At 39.7% G+C, this 21,673-nt stretch overlaps 1 protein-coding gene across 2 annotated transcripts in view; it reads left to right on the top strand.

Annotated features, from left to right (window-relative positions):
• The window catches only part of HACL1 (2-hydroxyacyl-CoA lyase 1), a 36,151-nt gene extending 15,529 nt beyond the window's left edge, over positions 1-20,622 (top strand). For both annotated transcript variants that reach the window (XM_017650143.2, XM_036995288.1), the window contains 9 exons: positions 6,315-6,450; positions 11,484-11,589; positions 12,788-12,871; positions 13,770-13,871; positions 15,802-15,956; positions 16,350-16,508; positions 18,391-18,498; positions 19,380-19,566; positions 20,467-20,622. In XM_017650143.2, the coding sequence (XP_017505632.1) occupies positions 6,315-6,450; positions 11,484-11,589; positions 12,788-12,871; positions 13,770-13,871; positions 15,802-15,956; positions 16,350-16,508; positions 18,391-18,498; positions 19,380-19,566; positions 20,467-20,499 (1,070 nt within the window). In that variant the 3' untranslated portion in view covers positions 20,500-20,622. The remainder of the gene's footprint in view (positions 1-6,314; positions 6,451-11,483; positions 11,590-12,787; positions 12,872-13,769; positions 13,872-15,801; positions 15,957-16,349; positions 16,509-18,390; positions 18,499-19,379; positions 19,567-20,466) is intronic.
• Positions 20,623-21,673: the final 1,051 nt, after the last annotated feature.

Here is a 21,673-nt window from a genome sequence, read left to right as displayed (position 1 = left end):
AATGGTTTCGTGACTTACATTCAGGTCTTTGATCCATTTTGAGTTTACCTTTGTATATGGGGTTAGACAATGGTCCAGTTTCATTCTCCTACATGTAGCTGTCCAGTTTTGCCAGCACCATCTGTTGAAGAGACTGTCATTTTGCCATTGTATGTCCATGGCTCCTTTATCAAATATTAATTGACCATATATGTTTGGGTTAATTTCTGGGGTCTCTAATCTGTTCCACTGGTCTGTGGCTCTGTTCTTGTGCCAGTACCAAATTGTCTTGATTACTATGGCTTTGTAGTAGAGCTTGAAGTTGGGGAGTGAGATCCCCCCTACTTTATTCTTCTTTTTCAGGATTGCTTTGGCTATTCGGGGTCTTTGGTGTTTCCATATGAATTTTTGAATTATTTGTTCCAATTCATTGAAGAATGTTGCTGGTAATTTGAGAGGGATTGCATCAAATTTGTATATTGCTTTCGGCAGGATGGCCATTTTGACGATATTAATTCTTCCTAGCCATGAGCATGGGATGAGTTTCCATTTATTAGTGTCCCCTTTAATTTCTCTTAAGAGTGACTTGTAGTTTTCAGAGTATAAGTCTTTCACTTCCTTGGTTAGGTTTATTCCTAGGTATTTTATTCTTTTTGATGCAATGGTGAATGGAATTGTTTTCCTGATTTCTCTTTCTATTGATTCGTTGTTAGTGTATAGGAAAGCTACAGATTTCTGTGTGTTGATTTTGTATCCTGCAACTTTGCTGTATTCCGATATCAGTTCTAGTAGTTTTGGAGTGGAGTCTTTAGGGTTTTTTATGTACAGTATCATATCATCTGCAAATAGTGACAGTTTAACTTCTTCTTTACCAATCTGGATTCCTTGTATTTCTTTGTTTTGTCTGATTGCCGTGGCTAGGACCTCCAGTACTATGTTAAATAACAGTGGGGAGAGTGGGCATCCCTGTCTGGTTCCCGATCTCAGTGGAAATGCTTTCAGCTTCTCGCTGTTCAGTATAATGCTGGCTGTGGGTTTATCATATATGGCCTTTATTATGTTGAGGTACTTGCCCTCTATTCCCATTTTGCTGAGAGTTTTTATCATGAATGGATGTTGAATTTTGTCAAATGCTTTTTCAGCATCTATGGAGATGATCATGTGGTTTTTGTCTTTCTTTTTGTTGATGTGGTGGATGATGTTGATGGATTTTCGAATGTTGTGCCATCCTTGCATCCCTGGGATGAACCCCACTTGGTCATGGTGTATGATCCTTTTGATATACTGTTGAATTCTGTTTGCTAATATTTTATTGAGTATTTTTGCATCTACATTCATCAGGGATATTGGTCTGTAATTTTCTTTTTTGGTGGGGGCTTTTCCTGGTTTTGGTATTAGGGTGATGTTGGCTTCATAGAATGAGTTTGGGAGTATTCCCTCTTCTTCTATTTTGTGGAACACTTTAAGGAGAATGGGTATTATGTCTTCTCTGTGTGTCTGATAAAATTCCGAGGTAAATCCGTCCGGCCCCGGGGTTTTGTTCTTGGGTAGTTTTTTGATTACTGTTTCAATTTCTTTGCTTGTAATTGGTTTGTTTAACTTTTGTGTTTCTTCCTTGGTCAGTCTTGGAAGGTTGTATTTTTCTAGGAAGTTGTCCATTTCTTCTAGGTTTTCCAGCTTGTTGGCATATAGGTTTTCATAGTAGTCTTTAATAATTCTTTGTATTTCTGTGGAGTCTGTCGTGATTTTTCCATTCTCATTTCTGATTATGTTGATTTGTGTTGACTCTCTTTTTCTCTTAATAAGTTGGGCTAGAGGCTTATCTATTTTGTTTATTTTCTCAAAGAACCAGCTCTTGGTTTCGTTGATTTTTGCTATTGTTTTATTCTTCTCAATTTTGTTTATTTCTTCTCTGATCTTTATTATGTCCCTCCTTCTGCTGACTTTAGGCCTCATTTGTTCTTCTTTTTCCAGTTTTAATAATTGTGATGTTAGACTATTCATTTGGGATTGTTCTTCCTTCTTCAAGTGTGCCTGGATTGCTATATACTTTCCTCTTAAGACTGCTTTCGCTGCATCCCACAGAAGTTGGGGCTTAGTGTTGTTGTTGTCATTTGTTTCTATATATTCCTTGATCTCTATTTTGATTTGTTCATTGATCCATTGATTATTTAGTAGCATGTTGTTAAGCCTCCATGTGTTTGTGAGCCTTTTTGTTTTCTTTGTAGAATTTATTTCTACTTTCATACCTTTGTGGTCTGAAAAATTGGTTGGTAGAATTTCAATATTGTGGAATTTACTGAGGCTCTTTTTGTGAGCTAGTATGTGGTCTATTCTGGAGAATGTTCCATGTGCACTTGAGAAGAATGTATATCCTGTTGCTTTTGGATGTAAAGTTCTATAGATGTCTATTAGGTCCATCTGTTCTAGTGTGTTGTTCAGTGCCTGTGTGTCTTTACTTATTTTCTGCCCGGTGGATCTATCCTTTGGGGTGAGTGGTGTGTTGAAGTCTCCTACAATGAATGCATTGCAGTCTATTTCCCTCTTTAGTTCTGTTAGTATTTGCTTCACATATGCTGGTGCTCCTGTATTGGGTGCATATATATTTAGAATGGTTATATCCTCTTGTTGGACTAAGCCCTTTATCATTATGTAGTGGCCTTCTTTATCTCTTGTTACTTTCTTTGTTTTGAAGTCTATTTTGTCTGATATTAGTACTGCAACCCCTGCTTTCTTCTCACTGTTGTTTGCCTGAAATATGTTTTTCCATCCCTTGACTTTTAGTCTATGCTTATCTTTGGGTTTAAGGTGAGTTTCTTGTAAGCAGCATATAGATGGGTCTTGCTTTTTTATCCATTCTATTACTCTATGTCTTTTGATTGGTGCATTAAGTCCATTTACATTTAGGGTGACTATTGAAAGATATGTACTTATTGCCATTGCAGGCTTTAGATTCGTGGTTACCAAAGGTTCAAGGTTAGCTTCTTTAGTATCTTACTGCCTAACTTAGCTCGCTTATTGAGCTGTTATATACACTGTCTGGAGAGTCTTTTCTTCTCTCCCTTCTTATTCCTCCTCCTCCATTCTTCATATGTTGTGTGTTTTGTTCTGTGCTCTTTTTAGGGGTGCTCCCATCTAGAGCAGTCCCTGTAGGATGCCCTGTAGAGGTGGTTTGTGGGAAGCAAATTCCCTCAGCTTTTGCTTGTCTGGGAATTGTTTGATCCCACCATCATATTTAAATGATAGTCGTGCTGGATACAGTATCCTTGGTTCAAGGCCCTTCTGTTTCATTGCATTAAGTATATCATGCCATTCTCTTCTGGCCTGTAGGGTTTCTGTTGAGAAGTCTGATGTTAGCCTGATTGGTTTTCCTTTATAGGTGACCTTTTTCTCTCTAGCTGCCTTTAAAACTCTTTCCTTGTCCTTGATCTTTGCCATTTTAATTATTATGTGTCTTGGTGTTGTCCTCCTTGGATCCTTTCTGTTGGGGGTTCTGTATAATTCCATGGTCTGTTCGATTATTTCCTCCCCCAGTTTGGGGAAGTTTTCAGCAATTATTTCTTCAAAGACACTTTCTATCCCTTTTCCTCTTTCTTCCTCTTCTGGTATCCCTATAATACGAATGTTTTTCCTTTTGTATTGGTCACATATTTCTCTTAGTGTTGTTTCATTCCTGGAGATCCTTTTATCTCTCTCTATGTCAGCTTCTATACGTTCCTGTTCTCTGGCTTCTATTCCTTCAATGGCCTCTTGCATCTTATCCATTCTGCTTATAAATCCTTCCAGGGATTGTTTCACTTCTGTGATCTCTTTCCTGACATCTGTGATCTCCTTCCGGACTTCATCCCACTGCTCTTGCATTTTTCTCTGCATCTCATCCCACTGCTCTTGCATTTTTCTCTGCATCTCATCCCATTGCTCTTGCATTTTTCTCTGCATCTCTGTCAGCATGTTCATGATTTTTATTTTGAATTCTTTTTCAGGAAGACTAGTTAGGTCTGTCTCCTTCTCAGGTGTTGTCTCTGTGATCTTTGTCTGCCTGTAGTTTTGCCTTTTCATGGTGATAGAGATAGTTTGCAGAGCTGGTACAAGTGACCGCTGGAAGAGCTTCCCTTCTTGTTGGTTTGTAGCCTTTTCCTGGGAGAATAGCGACCTCTAGTGGCTTGTGCTGGGCAGCTGCGCGCAGACAGGGCTTCTGCTTCCTGCCCAGTTGCTTTGGGGTTTATCTCCGCTGTTGCTGTGGGCTTGGCCTGGCTGGGGCTGTTCCTCCAAAATGGTGGAGCCCCGTTGGAGGGGGAGCAGCCAGGAGACTATTTATCTCCGTAAGGGGCCTCTGTGCTCCCTGCTGCCCAGGGGGTTAGAGTGCCCAGAGATCCCCAGATTCCCTGCTTCTGGTCTAAGTGACCTGTCCTGCCCCTTTAAGATTTCCAAAAAGCACTCTCCAAACCAAAACAACAGCAGCAACAATGAGAGAGGGAACAGAAAGAAAGAGAAAAAAAAAGGAAAAAAAAGGGGAAAAACAAGCGATTTTTTTTTTTTTTTTTTTGTCCTCAGGTGCCGGTCCCAGGCACCCGCTCACTGGTCCTGCTGCCCTGTCTCCCTAGCACCAGGGTCCCTGTCCTTTCAAGGCTTCCAAAAAGCACCCACCCACCGGTCCCTCAGGGAAGGAACGCTCAATATTCTTTGTCCTCAGGCACTGGTCCCACGCACCCGCTCACCAGTCCCGCTGCCCTGCCTCCCTAGCACCGGGGTCCCTGTCCCTTCAAGGCTTCCAAAAAGCACTCGGCAAAAAGAGAGAAAAAAAAGGGGAAAAACGCGCGATTTCTTCCGTCCTCAGGTGCTGGTCTCAGGCACCCACCCACCGGTCCCACAGGGAAAAATGCGGGATATTCTTTGTCCTCAGGTGCCGGTCCCAGGCACCCGCTCACCAGTCCCGCCGCCCTGCCTCCCTAGCACTGGGGTCCCTGTCCCTTTTAGGCTTCCAAAAAGCACTCACAGAAAAGAGAAAAAAAAAAGGGGAAAAACGTGCGATTTCCTCTGTCCTCAAGTGCCGGTCTCAGGCACCCGCCCACCGGTCCCGCAGGGAAAAACGGGGGATATTCTTTGTCCTCAGGCGCCGGTCCCAGCCACCCGCTCACCAGTCCCGCCACCGTGCCTCCCTAGCACTGGGGTCCCCGTCCCTTCAAGGCTTCCAAAAAGCGCTCGCCAAAAAGAGAAAAAAAAAAAAAGGGGAAAAACGCGCGACCTCCTCCGTCCTCAGGCACCGGTCTCAGGCACCCGCCCCCAGGTCTCGCAGGGAGAAACGCAGGATATTCTTTGTCCTCCGGCGCCGTTCCCAGGCACCTCCTCACCGGTCCCGCCACCCTGCCTCCCCAGCAACGGGGGCCCGTCCCTCTAAGGCTTCCAAAAAGCGCTCGCCAAAAAAAAAAAAAAAAAAACCGCTCCGGTTTCTCTCCACCCGCCGGGAGCCGGGGGGAGGGGCGCTCGGGTCCCGCCGGGCTGGGGCTTGTATCTTACCCCCTTCACAAGGCGCTGGGTTCTTGCAGGTGTGGATGTAGTCTGGATGTTGTCCTGTGTCCTGTGGTCTCTATTTTAGGAAGATTTTTCTTTGTTATATTTTCATAGCTCTATGTGTTTTTGGGAGGAGATTTCCACTGCTCTACTCACGCCGCCATCTTGGCTCCGCCCTCTCTGCCATTGGAATTTTGATGGGGATTGCATTAAATCTAAATTGCTTCAGGCAGGATGGCCATTTTGACAGTATTCTATCGATGAACAAGGGATAGCTGAGAATGCTGATTCTGTTTAGAAGTTGTCTTCATTATTTCTTAACATCTGCTCTAATGTTCAAAATTGGAGTAAGTTCTTTTCATCTTTTTACCATGATTTATTAGTTTTGAAATCATAGAATTATTCTAGAATGCCTGGAGATCTTGTTCTTTTAAAGATTATCACTGATTAAATTTCTTTGGCCTTATGAGTAAGATGTGTCTTTTTCCATTATAAAAATAATACTTAATCATTACAAAAACCTTTGGAAAATCTAAAGGTCAGAAAGAATCTCTTCATCCAAAGACAACTATTTTTAACATTTTGCATGTACATTTTATATATTGTGATGATGCGATATAGACATATATACAGAACTATTGCATTCTTAACCTATTAAAATAACAAAGATAAAAACCATAGTCACAATTTGTTTTTGAGTTTAAGCCCTGTATAAGCAAGAGAATAGGTAACAAGTTCTAAAAGCAATTTCACATTAGCTCTTTTAAGGGTCCCAGGTGCCTGGAGCATAACTGCCTTGTCTGATACATTTCCACTTCTTACAGGTGCTGCTTATGCCTGTGCTGAGGAGAGTATCAAGAAATTGGTAGAGCAATGTAAATTGCCATTTTTGCCCACCCCCATGGGCAAGGGTGTTATCCCTGATAACCATCCAAACTGTGTAGGTGCTGCCAGATCTAGGTACGTGGCATTCCAACTCTTAAATACAATGGCTTGTCTGATTTTAGACTAATTTGAATTATTTTGTGACTTTAATGAGTCTAGCATAAGTTCTGAAAGAGTCATGTAATTTTAACCGTACCTGGCTTTTTTAGACTTTTCGGCACTTTAAAGATATCATACACTATCTTCTGACCCTCATGGTTTCAGATGAAACATTTGCAGTATTTTGAATCATTTCCCTGTATATAATATGTTGTTTGGCCACTTTCAAGTTTTACTTTATTTTTGGTTTTCAGCAGTTTCATTATGGTGTGTCTGGACGTGTTTTTCTTTCAGTTTATCCTGTTTGGGGTTCTCCAGTCTTCTTGAATCTGTAAATTTATGTCTTTCACCAAATTTGGAATGTTTTTGGCCATTATTTCTTCAAAACTGTTTTTCTATGTCAATCTCTTTCTTCTCTCCTGGGATAACACAGATTTTGATATTTTCCCATAGGTCTTGAAAATCTTTTTTTTTTTCAGTCCTTTTGTCTATTTTCTATATCCCTGCTGAAAATCTCTATTCTCCCATTTGTTTTAAGAGTACTTTTGTCTGTCTTATGCAGTATAGTTAATAATAGCTGCTTTAAAATCTTATTTACTAATTCCAACATCTCATCATTGTAGAACTGGCATCTATTCATTATCTTTTCTTTTGAGAATTGGTCACATCTTTCTTGTTCTTTGTATATTGAATAATTTTGGGTTGTTAGATAACAATCTAGATAGATTTTTGAATATTATATTGTGAGATTCTAGGTCATGTTAAAATCTTCTGTAGAATATTGATTTTTATGTTAGTTCAGCAAGTAGTCACCCTGGTTCAGACTGCAAGTCCTGTCTTTCTTACTGTGGGTGGCACTCCCAGGGTCAGCTCAGGTTCAGAGCCCTTGCGGTGGTCCTTCAGGCCTGCGCACACATGCTCAGCCCAGGCTGAGGCTGCACACGGGCTGGTCCACACTGGGAGGAAGAGGTTTCCTCTCTCTTCCCTTTAGGATGAACCCCCACCACTACAGCCTGCCCAGTCCAACCCTGCCACACACACACACACGGTTTCCAGGAGCCCTTTTCCTGGCCCCTGCTGCTGCCTTCTAGAACCACACAACTGGGGTTGCCTTTGGGGCAAAATGGCAGAAAAAAGAAAGATGAAAGATAAAGGAGATTGTCATCATACCCTTCAGACCACAGGAGTCCCTTTTCCCAGTTCTTCTTGCCCAAAAAATTAAGTTTCTTTAGGAATTTTAGCTCCGTGGGAGCTACCACAGTGCAGCTGTGCTGCCCTCAGAGCATGATAGGGAGAGAAAGGGAAAAGCAGAAGATCTGAGCTTTCCACCATGTCAGCCTGTAGGGGCCCTGGTCCTGATCACCTGGCCAAAGAGGCAAAGTTTCTCTGCAAGTGTTTGCTGTGCTGAGTCAAAGTCAGGAGATGAAAGCGGGGGAGTGGGGGTGGGAGGGGCAATATCTTGGAAATTCACACTGTGCGTGGGCCACTCCACTGACTCCCCTCACCAACCCACCCACTACTGTTTGCTCTTTAGAATCCTCAGGTAGTTGCTTTTTCTGTTCTGTTGAGTTTTCTGTTATAATCAGTTGAAGAGCTAGGCTGAGGTGGGCTTACCCAATATTGGCTGGCACTAGAAGTCAGTCACCTCTTAGATTTTTAAAACATTTTTTAATTTCTTGAAATTTCTTTATTATAAAATATTCTAAATATGCAAACAAAAAGAATAATTCAATGAACACTTAAGTAACCACCACTCAACTTTATCAAATTTAATGTAATATTAAGTAATATATTGTTGCATTAGGGTTTTTTTCTATTTTTAAGAATCAAAAAATTACAGATTCATTTGTAGTTCCCTGCATGTCTTTACTGATTTCATTCCCTACCTCTCCAAAGGCCACCACCATTATTCATTTGGTTATTTTCTTATTTTCATGCATGCAGTACATTTAATTTTGAGGGTTTTCAAAATGTAATGTTTGTTCATTTAGTTCTGTCTTAGTAGATTGTACCTTAATCTATATAGTATAGATTATACCATTTACTTATTTTCTATATTAGTATACATTGTACAGTAACCAAATTAAATTTTACACATTAAGGTTTTTTATAAATATATTTTAGCTTGGGTTGAGCTGAAGTTTATCTTTGTTCCAGCTGAATTTTAAGAAGGTAATCTTAATGATATGAATAGTGTAAAAAGCTTGCAGCGAGCTATACATAATTGTATCAACAATTCCAAGGGTTTTAGAGTATCAGTAAGCAAATCTATCCTTCCATTGCAGTTTTTATCTGTGTTAAATTGGGTCCCCCAGGACCAGTACAGTTGACCTGTGACAACATGGGTATTGGAGGGCTGACCTACAGTCAAAAACCTGTGTATGACTTTGACCTCCCCCAAAACTACTACTAATAGCCTGAATACACAAACAAGAACAGAGACCAGGAACCTTACCAATAACATAAACAGTCGATTAACACATATTTTGTGTGCTCTGTGTATTGTATACTATATTCTTATAATACAGTAAGCTGGAGAAAAGAAAATGGTTTTTCAAATTGTTGCAAATCTCCAAAAATTTTTTCCAATATAATTATTGAAACAAGTCCACATATAAGTGGACCTGCACAGTTCAAATTTGTGTGGTTCAGGGGTCAACTATGTATGAAAATGCTTTTTTGAGTATATACTTGAAATAACTGAATTTCTGTGAAAAATAGCAACATCACCGAAGAAGACAAAAGTGAAAAAATAGATCCTCCATGGTAAAAGATAGGAAAAAAATGGAAACAGTCAAGAAGCAGAAATTGAGAAGTAAAAAAAAAAAACCTCCAAAGCAATTATAATAAACTGTCCTGGAAAAAGGCAGAGACATTACTGTTTGGACCAATAATAATGAGTTACATATATGCATTATAAGAGCAAAGATGTATGAGGTAAAAACAAAACAAGGGTGGCTACATTAGCATCAATGTGGATATCAAAGTAAAAATCATTTTGAAACACTGAAAGTTATATTTATTGACAAAGGTATTAGGATATGTAATATAAAGCTATTAGAAATATGCTCAGTATAATACTTTCTTAAAGCAATTTGGGACTATGAATCAGTTTTCTTTTAAAATCAATATGAAGTATTGCATTAAAATTCAGGCATAAAGATGTACAACAACCCAATACTGTTAAAAACAAATTATTCAGCAATTGAGAAAAGGCGAAATAAATTTGGTATATGTGTTCAGCAAAATATTTAGCCTTTAAAAATTGTATTTAAGGAGAACTTAATGACAGAGGGAAAGAAACATTTATAGTAAGCAAACATACATGAGACATTATTGCAGAATATAAGCTTAACTATGTAAAAATATACTTGCATAGAAAAAAGCCTAGTTGAGAATATGCCAGGTTATTAATAATAGTTTATAAGTTGATAATATTACTGGATGGTTTTTTTTCTTTATACTTTTTCTGTTTTTTTCCAGATTACCTGCAGTGGATTTGTATTGAATTTTTTAATGATAAAAAGTAATAAGTGATGAAATAGGTTTAGATACAGTTTTATAGTAGTATTTTTCTACTTATTTCATCTTTTAGATTACTGTTTAAATAGAATAGCTTCATAAATTATTTTAGTTTGAAATACAGATTTACCCTAGAAGCTGATCTTTTTATTTATTTATCATTTTATGTCCTCGAAGTATAGTTGATAAACAATAGCTTTTGGTTTAAGTATACAGCATAAGTGTTTTGACAGTAATCTATATTATTACTCACTCACCCCAATGAGTGAAGTTACTGTTAACATAGAAGAATGTTACAAAATTATTGACTGTGTTCTCTATGCTGTACTTTCATCCCCATAACTAACTTATATTATGAGTGAAATTTTGTGTCTCTTTATCACCTTCATCTATTTCACCTGCCCACCCCAACCCCTTCCCCACGGTAACCACCAGTCACTTCTCAGTGTCTATGAGTCTATTGTTCTTCTGTTCATTTTGTTTTGTTTTGTTTTTAAATTTCACATGTAAGTGAAGTCATATGGTGTTTGTCTTTCTCTGCCTGGCTTATTTCATATAGCATAATACCTTCTAGGTCCATCCATGTTATTGCAAATGGCAAAATTTCTTTCTTTTTTATGACTGAATAACATTCCATCTTATATATGTACCACATCTGCTTTATCCATTCATCAATTGATGCGCACTTTGGTTGCTTTCATGTCTTGGTGTTGTGAATAATGTGGCGTAAACATAGGGGTGAGTGTATCTTTTAGAATCAGTGATTTTGTTTTCTTCAGGTAAATTACTAGAAATAGAATTAATGGATCTTTGGGTATTTCTGTTTCTAGTTTTTTGAGGAACCTCCATACTGCTTTCCAGAGTGTCTGCACCAATTTACAATCCCACCAGCAGTATAGGAGGGCTCCCATTTCTCTACATTCTTGCCAACTATTTTTATTTCTTGCCTTTTTGATATTTTCCATTCTGACTGCTGTGAAGGGGTATCTCATTGTGGTTTTGATTTGAATCCCTGATGATGAGCGAATGTGGAGCATCTTTTCATGTGCCTGTTGGCCATCTGTGTTTCTTCTTTGGAAAACTTCATTCAGGTTCTCTGCCTGTTTTTTAATCAGGTTATTTGTTTTTTTGGTGTTGAGTAATGTGAGTTCTTTATTTGGGTATTAACTCTTTATCGGATAGATCATTGGCAAATACATTCACTCCTACAGTAGGTTGCCTTTTCATTTTGTTGATGGTGTCCTTTGCTTTACAGAAGTTTTTTAGTTTGTTTATTATTGCTTTTGTTTCCCTTGTCTGGGGAAAAAAATTACTGATCTCATGTTCAGAGAGATTTTTGCCTGTGTTTTCCCTAGAAGCTGATTCTGGAGACTAAAATAATCTCCAAATTATTTCAATTTTTCTAACTACTTCAGAAATGAATTTTAGAATATTTCATATAAGAAATATATTCTGTTTGTGTTATATTAGATTTTTCTTTTTAATAGGGCTTTGCAGTTTGCTGATGTAATTGTGTTATTTGGTGCCAGATTAAATTGGATTTTGCATTTTGGACTGCCTCCAAGATATCAGCCAGATGTGAAGTTTATCCAGGTACTCAGAGAGGAGGGATTTAAAATCAGAGTTATTTATAGTTTATTGTCTCCCACTTAGCCATTATCAGCTCTGCTTTCATCTTGGCTTTTGTAAAGAGCCATTTCTCTTTTTACAAAGGTAGAGTTTTATAATAGATGCCAAAATAAATTGCCTTTTCAAGCCTATGAAACATAATATGCCACTTATAACAAGAAGACCTTTCAAAATCAAGTTTTAAATAGTTTGATATGCATAATTTGCCTCTTCTTCTTAGTTCAACTCTATTTAAAAGTAGACAAAAGAGGTTTAAGTAGGATGGTAGATTAGAACACAGTATATTCAGCATTGTTAGGGATTGAGTTCATTTAGACGCCACAATTTTCAAACACCTTTTGGTTAGAAATCTCTAAACAATGCTGTTTTCACCTATGTCTTTAAACACAGTATTTGGAATATATTCTGACCTCCCTTTGATGAGTCTTGTATCATTAGGACCCTCTTTATAAGCCAGTTTCTTTACTACTGTAGAAAGTACTGCCCCTCTGCATAGTGGCATGCAAGTGTGGTCGTCCTACACAGATTATGTACGGTAATTAATGACCCAGCTACAACTGCTATCTTCTCCCCTATTTACCTTTTTATTAAGGTGTCAATTTCTAATAGTTCCTGTGTCCCTGAGGCCAATGAGAACTAAAACCAAAAACAAGCAAAACTTGGGTTGTACCTGGAAGATGCCACCTCCTCATTGCCCCTCAATTACAGAATAAAGTTGCATCCCTTTGGGCTAACTTACTCCTCTTTGCACAAGGTATTTTCATTAGTGCGTTGCTGTTCAGAAATGGACCTTCTGAGTAAATGGGAAGTAATCACGCCGTGCCCTAGGAGTGGTTCTTAGAATGTGGTTCCTGGGTCAGCAGCATCCACACCACCACTTGGGAAACCTGTTAAAAATGCACATTTTCAGGCCTCACCCCAGACCTATTAGGATCAGAAACTTCTGAAGTGAACTCTTGCAATCTCCAGTTTAACAAGTCTACCAGGTGATTCTTATGACACTCATATAGTTTAATGGTTTATTACTTTCATTAGGAAACTTTTTGAATAGAAAAATCCTTTATCATGTTACAGATAAACAGTTTTTATTCAGCCTTAATTGACTTCTTAAAGATTTTTAAAAACAAACATGGCATATTCTTCAGCCTTATCTGTTTTTTAGGTTGATATCTGTGCAGAAGAATTGGGAAATAATGTAAAACCTGCTGTGACTTTGCTAGGAGACATAAATGCTGTCACTAAACAGGTAAGAGCTTTTACCTGTATTTATTTGGGTTGGTCTTTAAGTTAATAGTTCTTGAAAATTTTTCAATCTTGATTCACATGTGATGGGTCTATTAATATCTGTTTTTAAACAAAATTTATGGTGGAAGGCTGTTCTTAAATGTAACTTCGGAACTCAATCCAACTCTTTGTATATAGATCATTTTTGAGTCAGTTAATAAATTTTGGAAGATGATTGAAAACTTAAAGTAGGCAAAGAATTGTTTACTAAATAGGATTTAGCTACCTGAAAAATTACAATGCAGCTTCCAGAGGAACTGCACTTATAGCCAAGAAATCTAACTTAGTATTTTTTTAGGCAATAAAGAGGTTTTTACTCTTCAAACTGTAATCAGTGACTTGTCCAGATTATTATTATTTGTACATAAAAATACATTTCACTGTGACAGGAGGTAAAATGTAGTCACATTTATCACTTGATTTTGGATACAAATTGTATTGTTATCATGGTTACTCTATTTTAGGATGCAATCCCCAATGATGTATTAAAACACCTTGGAGCATTTGGTTTGCATTGTGGGAATCCCTAGCCATTGGGGGCTATTGGCCCTCCCAAAAGGGTCTGTGGAGGGGTGATTTTCCTTCCAGTGTCCAAGCTCTGCCTGGGAGGTGAGCAGGAGGTGGCACCTGCTCTCTGTCCTGTGGGACCCCCAGGTCTGACCGCAGGCCACACCTGCCCCCACTAGAGCTTTCTATCACTTGTTTATCGTATCAGTTGTTTGCTGCTAGAGGAGAAATGGTATGAGTGATGTAAAGAGCAGGATCAATAGCAGCATTGTCTTCTTTAGGAGGAGATTTTTATGTTAGTATGATTTAAGTTTATTTTCAAAAAGGAAAGAAAATGTCTGTGGTGTTTTTAGCTTTTAGAAGAATTTGACAGAACACCATGGCACTATCCTCCAGAGAGTGAGTGGTGGGAAACCCTGCGGGAGAAAATGAGGAGCAATGAAGCAGCATCCAAGGTAACGCAGGGCCCCTGAAACCCCAGGACACAGCCGGTTCTGGCTCCATTAGTTCTGTCCTAACACACCATGTGCGTTCCCTGAGACACCACCCCGTGCAGGACTGTGCAGTCAAAACCTCAGGGCTCATGGGAGGCACAACTCTTACAAATGCTTAAAGCAGTAAGGTAGAAACCTAATGAAAATGGAGGCAAAGTTTTACACGTGTTGCACAGTTAAAATATACATTACAATGAATATGCATGTTACCTTGGAAGAGACCTGGAGCTCCTTTGTAGAAGTGGGCACAGGGAAGGCTGCAGCTTGTACAGGCAAAGGAGGAGGATCGGAGATTGGACAGAAAGTTCTTCAAGCCCATGTTTGACTTTGGCACTAAATCGTAATTCAGAGATCTTTGAGAACCTTATATCCTGATGTTTTGGGGGGCATGTTTTTCTACCTTTAAGATACGTCTTCCTTTTTTTAAAATTAAGGTATCATTGATATACATTCCTATGAATGTATATAAACTTGTAAGATACTTAAAGACACATCATGGTGAGCTGATAAACATGCATTATGGAAGGATTTTCCCCATCTAGTTAACACATCCATGAGTTCACATGTATTTTTTTTTTCTTTGGGTGGGAACATTTATGGCCACCTTTTTTCAATTAACATTTGTATCACTGCTAGAAATTCCTTTATGATTTCATCTGTACCCATGGCTTTGCCTGATAGCTGAAGGCTTTGGAAATCATAGTAATGTATGAAACTACCAAACCATCTACTCCTAGCCCTAAACTGAGCCACTTCTACAGCACTTGGTGACTTCTGTTTACGTCTCCACATATAGATAGTATTTTCTCTTTGGTTGGGAGAAAGGCTTGTCCTGATTTGTCTGGTGTTTTGTGTTCCTGTGCATGATGGTTCTACTGGGTGCAGTTTTTTGTGCTTACGCAGTATCTGCTACTGACAGAATCATGCAGAAGCAAATATGAGATTCAAGTTAATGCTCCTATTGTTCCCCAATGTATCAGTCTTCCTGGGATAAATTCACATTTTCGAAACAAGCAGAGTTGATTATATGTGATTCTTTCACTGGAAAGACACTTAATCAGTGACTCTTTATCTTATCAAGAGCCAGTCTCAATTCTGTTTCCTGAATGGTATCATGATTACTCTCTTCTTTTTTCCAGGAATCACCTTATGTTAGGATGGAAGGATCTTGCTTCTCTTGTCTGGTGCAGGAGTGTGGGAGGGGCCCTCATCTAGCCTGGGTCTGGTCTCCCGCAGGCCAGAGTAGCACAGGGGAAGATGCAGTGCTGGGGCCGAAGGGATTGTGCCTGCCAAGCCCCACGTGACCTGCTCTTAGCTCTGAGGGGCATATGGCAGGGCAAAGGTGTTCACCTTGCTGTTTCCTCCATTCAGAGACTGGAATAGTGAATGAAGCACACCCCCTTTACTTACCAGTATGTGTGGGCAAGAACCAGATTTTCAGACGTCCTTAAATCCTGACTTCTTCTTAAGCTTATGGCCATATTTCAAATTAAACTGTTCTAGAATAAAAATTCCTGTGCAGTGTTTTCCTAAAAGTGCTCAAATAAGCTTAGTTTTGATTAACCCAGTGTTTTTAGCTATCTTTACTATAGCTATCAGTTTTAGTACACAGATAGGCATTGTGAATCTCCAGGAAGAGGGCCATTACCTGGCTTATTTGTGTCTCAGACTGTGACTATGGGTCCCTTTTGTCTTAGCTTGTCCCCTGGGACTGTTCACAGATCAGTTGGCTTCTCAGAGTGGTCGTTCGGTGGCCATTTGGGAACTAGATTCATGGCACACACAGCTTATTGTTGCCTGTTTCTAGGTAAGTCTGATAGTAGCTCATTGACCTTGTCTCCTCTCACTGCATTTCCATCTAATTTGATTATATTTCCCTCAAATATTTTAGGAATTGGCTTCCAAAAAATCCCTGCCTATGAATTATTATACAGTCTTCTACCATGTTCAAGAACAGCTCCCCAGAGACTGTTTTGTGGTGAGTGAAGGAGCAAATACTATGGATATTGGACGCACTGTGCTTCAGAACTACCTTCCTCGTCACAGGTAAAGCTTCCAAAAAAGAAATTATAATGAATTATAATGTGTTAAACTTGAAACTGTAATAATGTAGGTTAATAAAACATTTGAGAATTATACATGTTCAGTACCTGAGGACATACTTTCTTAAAGTATTCCTAGGTGAGGTTTTATGTGATTGTGTACTGGGTGTTCTAAGATGCAGTCACAATCTTCCAAGCATTCATGAGTGATGTCTCCTGCTCACTTTGCATATCCTTGACGAGGTCGTTCCTCACGTTCTGAAAGCTTTATGGTAAAGAAGGAGAATGTTTTTATTGTCCTGAGCTGCCTGTGCACCATGTGAATAGGACTAGCTGTGTGCTGCCCCCACCATCTGTGACACATCCAGGGGTTCCTTTTCTCCTTGCTCCCCAACAGGCTCGATGCCGGCACTTTCGGTACCATGGGAGTCGGTCTGGGGTTTGCGATTGCAGCTGCTTTAGTGGCGGAGGATAGAAGCCCAGGGCAGCGGGTCATCTGTGTGGAAGGAGACAGTGCGTTTGGGTTTTCGGGCATGGAAGTGGAAACCATCTGCAGGTAAAACAGTGTCTTGGATCACGGCATTTCTTTCTTGAAAATATGAAAATCATGCGTAAGACCTATTTGCCTAACAATACTTGGCAAGCATCCCGTGTGCCAGCTTTCCCGTGTATAGCACTGTCCTGCATCCTGGTATATTAAATACTAGTAAAATGCTAATAAAAATAAGTGATGTTAGGATCTTTGTCATCCATGACAGTGCTCATGACGTCTCTACTGCCAAACCTGCGCAAGTGTGGGGGGTGGTTTGCAGTTGCCAAACAAGAAGTTCTGGTCTGAGAAGAAGCTTGTTTTCTGCCGGGAGACAGCAGGGTTTGGTGGTTAAGAACATGAAACCTGGTGCAGATGGCCTGACTGTAAATAATGGCTTGGCCGTGTGGGAGCCAAGTGACTTAATCAAACTTTACTCTCCTCTAAAACAGGGAAAAGGCTATTAATAGTTCCTACTTTAGAGGATGGTTGTAAAGAACAAATGAGCTAATCTAGGTAAAGCTTAAAGTGACTGCTCAGTGAATGTGACCTATTTAAATTGTGTTTATAGTTGTAAGGATTCAGGGAGAAACTCATGCACTGCAGATCCTGCTATAGAAGTGTGGGTTTGTTTGTTTTTTTCTGCCACTAGTAAAACCGTCCTTAACTGGGGCTCTTATTAGGGCTCCTGTAAAGCATGTTTAGGGAGCTTTCAAAGCTTTGATATATAAAACATTCAAGATTAGAGGGAAAATACGTGCCTGGTAGAGTGTCTCTATTGACAATCAAGTGATACACACCAGGAGAGTGATTTATGGGGATCTGGAGAGCGATGGTTCCCTCTGAGCATGGGGAGCAGGGAGTTACCACAGTCCTAGTTTGTTTTACATCTGATCTCAGGAATTATATCTGTAGAAAAGAAAGCCCATGTTCTTCTGTTAGTCATTAGTAAAGACAGCCTTTTTCTCTAATTGTTACACTGTGGGATGTTTTTCTAACCGTGAGTGAAGGCAAGAATATGTGCTCATCACTGCCTCCCATAGCATCTAGCGTGTACCTACGATTGTCCATGAGGAGCCTGTAGATTCTTTTCAAACAGTACTTCTAGGCACCACCTAGAAATGGTACTTCAGAGGGTAGTAAGTGTGGAAGGTGTCATTCTTATTAACACCTGCATCTGTGAAAAACAGAGTTCAGAAAAGCTGAAGTATTTGCCCAAGGTCAATGGCGGCATAGTGGTAGAACCAGGTCTATGAACCCCTAATCTTGTATTCATTCTACTACTCCACAATGTTTCTGTTAATGATTTGATATTCTTTACTAGGATAACAAATGCTTACTTTTTAGTCTTACAAAAAGGCTACCCATTTTTAAGTAAAAATTTCAGCCCAAAGAAAAGAAATTACTTGAGAATAAAGAATGCTTTCCTTTTTTATTTTTTATTTTTTATTTTGATATCATTAATGTACAATTACTTGAACATTATGGTTACTAGACTCCCCCTATTATCAAGTCCCCCCTACATACCCCATTACAGTCACTGTCCATCAGTGTAGTAAGATGCTATAGAATCATTACTTATCTTCTCTGTGCTATACTGCCTTCCCCATGCCCCCCACCTCCTACATTATGTGTGCTAATCGTAATGCCCCGTTTTCCCCCTTATCCCTCTCTTCCCACCCATCCTCCCCAGTCCGTTTCCCTTTGGTAACTTAGTCCATTCTTGGGTTCTGTGAGTCTGCTGCTGTTTTGTTCCTTCAGTTTTTCCTTTGTTCTTATATTCCACAGATGAGTGAAATCATTTGATACTTGTCTTTCTCCGCCTGGCTTATTTCACTGAACATAATACCCTCTAGCTCCATCCATGTTGTAAGAATGCTTTCCTTTTATCTTTTGCTCCCAATTTTAGATACAACTTGCCAATTGTACTTTTGGTGGTGAATAATAATGGAATTTACCAAGGCTTTGATACAGGTACTTGGAAGGAAATGTTAACATTTGGAGATGCTACTACAGTGTAAGTAGCCCAGAATAATGTATATTTACTTTCATCTGTTCCAATCTCTCTCTTCAAAGTCTGCTGTACTGGGATGCGCTACTGAGCTGGTAGTATTGCTCATTTATATTGTCAGCCCTTCTGAGGGGCAGGAACCCTGTCTGCATGGTTCCTTTTTGCACAACCATCTGGGATCGGGTGTCTCAGTAAATAATTTATGACCAGGGAGCCACTGAAGACTTGGACAAATTAGTTTGATGGCTAAGCCTTGTTAAGGAAAGGGCTATTGCAACATGCTCCATCCTTCTGTCCCTGCTTTCCCACAAAGGAATGTCACTGCTCACCTGTTATTTGTGATCCTTCCTTCTCTTTAACACTAAGCTAAATCCAATCATCCGGTGACACAGCCAGGCTGAGAGCATGTTGTCCGCGAGGGGAATCTGTGAGTCCTGGGGATGCAGCAGGCTTGTGTGCTGACTTCACTTGTTGTCACTCTCTGTTTTGTGTTCATTCCTTTTTTCTTCTTTTTCTTTTGGATTCATAATAGTTGCCATGTACCCTGCACTGCACACTATAGCCGCTAGCTACGTGTGGCTATTTAAGCTGAATTAAATTAAATAAAAAATTCAGTTCCTCATTTTGACTAGTCATATTTCAAGTGCTCACAGCAACAGGTTGCTAGCGGCTTCTATACCAGATGGCGCAGATAAAAGATATTCCATCATAGAAAGTTCTCTTGGACATTGCTGTATAGGTAATTAAAAATATGTGGAAATTTACTGTAGCGGCATCTCAGTTTAAGTGTTGGACATAAAAGTATGCCTTTCAGTTCAGTCTAAGTTTTTCCACAGATTATTTCAGAGAATGATTTTTTTCTGTTGGCTTGTGACCTCCTTTTTCAGAGCCCCTCCGATCTGTCTTCTTCCAAACTCACATTATGAGCAGATCATGACTGCATTTGGAGGCAAAGGGTATTTTGTACAAACACCAGAAGAACTCCAGAAATCCCTGAGGCAGAGCTTGGCAGACACAACTAAACCCTCTCTTATCAACGTCATGATCGAGCCACAAGCCACACGGAAGGCCCAGGTATGTGCACTTGCTAAGCGGAAAGCAGAAGCTCATCTCCCCTCCAGCCCCCAAAAGTACCTGCCAAATGGAGCACCCTGTTACTGCACAGTGCTTTCTAAACCATTTCTGACTTGGCAGTTAAATATCTGTTGAGGTATGTGTTAGGTGTGCTGTGTCAGACAGCATTCTGAGCAAACCCAGGCTCAGCCCTCACTTCCTGGAGCTTATGGTCCAGTTGGGGAGAGGTACTGTCTAGTCACTTCATGACTGGATACAGCACGGCAGAGGAAGGCAGGTGCTCTGAAGGAAAGGCACCAGCTCTGAACGAACACACAGCAAAGGAATCATGGCTGTATTGGGGTCATAAGGCTTCTCAGAGGAAGAGATGTTTGAAACTGAGCTCCAAAGGATAAGTAGGGACAAACTCAGCAAAGAGGCCGGGGAAGAGATGTGCAGAGGCTCTGTGGCAGGTGGGAACAAGGCAAGTCTGAGCTACTGAAAGAAGGCCAGAGTGGCTGGAAGGCAGAAAGTGGAGGAAACACAGTGGGAGATGAGACTGTCACGGGGCGATTGGTGCAATTGCATTCAACATTTGGACCTCTTTAGTTTATTCTGTTCTTTTGAGTTTACTTCTAGTTCTTTTTGGAGTCTAGTTTTCTGTTCTCTGATTACTGTTAATGGGGGAGGACCCAGAAAGCCATTTAGGTTGTTTGTAGAATAAGACAAAAAGGTTTGCTATGAAGTTTTAGCTCCTTTTTGGCTAAAGCATAAGACCAAAGACAAGTTTCATCTCTCACCACTGTGGTAAAGGTGGTTATTATGGGACTTACGATTTTAGGGCAAGCAAAACAGTGAGGACATAGTTTGATACAGTTACAGTTACTTCTTTTGATTGAATGTTATCTTTTCTTTTTCTAGGATTTTCACTGGTTGACTCGCTCTAATATGTAAATAAAGATGCTGGTAAGAGTGGCCTTGAGGAGTTTACTCTTTCCTGTGAAGTGGAATTTTCCACAGCAAAATTACTATGTTAAAATATTTACACAAACAAATAAAAAACATTTTTAAATTGCGTTTTATAGTAAAGGAATTGATTAAAAACAGAAAAGTTACCAGTGTTATACCACAGATGGTTTTATATTCACAGAAAAGGTTTTATTAAGTAATAGCATTGTAACTGTCTAAAAGCTGTTACACATCAGTATTCTTTTACATAAATAAGATTACATTCTTTGACATACATCTTCTGACGACAAAAGCCCCAAGGATTACCTGGTTAGAGGCGTGTTCAGGAAGCTGGAAGGTTGGGCTGCTCCTGCTGCGTCGCTCCATCTGTGGACGCCTTGGCAGCTCGGTCTCCCCAGTACTTAATGGGGCTGGTTCTGCACTCTGTGAGTTGGGTTTTTGTTTTGTGCTGTTTTGTTTTCCTGGAAAAATCTTACTGAGCCAAAGGAGAAGTCACACCATACCCAAACTAATAATTTGGGTTAGCAGCCTCAGTTTATGAAACTGCATTGAAACCAAGAGAGGCAACGGCCTTACCATATAAAGAATTCTTATGAATATTAAGAATATGAATATACTAGTAGAAAATTAGGCAAAGGGCATGGTATAATTAACAGAAAAAAATGGTCAATAAAAGTATGAGTGTGAATAAATATAAACATTCAAGAGGCTGAAAAGCTTTTTTTTGCCTATCTACTTGACAGAGCACTTTTCAAATTTGATTCTGAGCATGGGTGAGGAGGCCGTGCAGCGGCACCACTGTGCCGTGGTGGCTGCAGTCTGCGGGGCACCTGTGGACTGAATCTAGCTGTGCCTGACTGGGATTTTAAAAATGTGCACACCGTTTTTTTCCCATATTTCCCCTTTTTTATTGCCATTCCATTTATCTTTGTGACTGTTTTTCTTTACATTGAGGAACACATAACAAAGTGCACAAATCTTAATGGACAGCTTGATGAATTTTGACATGTGTATATGCTCTTGTAACCATCACCCAGATAAGATAATCAAACACTTATTTTTCCCTGTTCACCTATTTTACCCATACCCCCACTCCTCTCCCCTGTGGCAGCCACCAGTCTATTCTCTCTGTGAGTCTGTTTTGCTTGTTCATTTGTAT

The sequence above is a fragment of the Manis javanica genome, chromosome 15 (assembly GCF_040802235.1).
Source record: "Manis javanica isolate MJ-LG chromosome 15, MJ_LKY, whole genome shotgun sequence".
NCBI classification, from domain to species: domain Eukaryota; kingdom Metazoa; phylum Chordata; class Mammalia; order Pholidota; family Manidae; genus Manis; species Manis javanica.
This window is presented reverse-complemented; position numbering and strand designations above follow the sequence as displayed.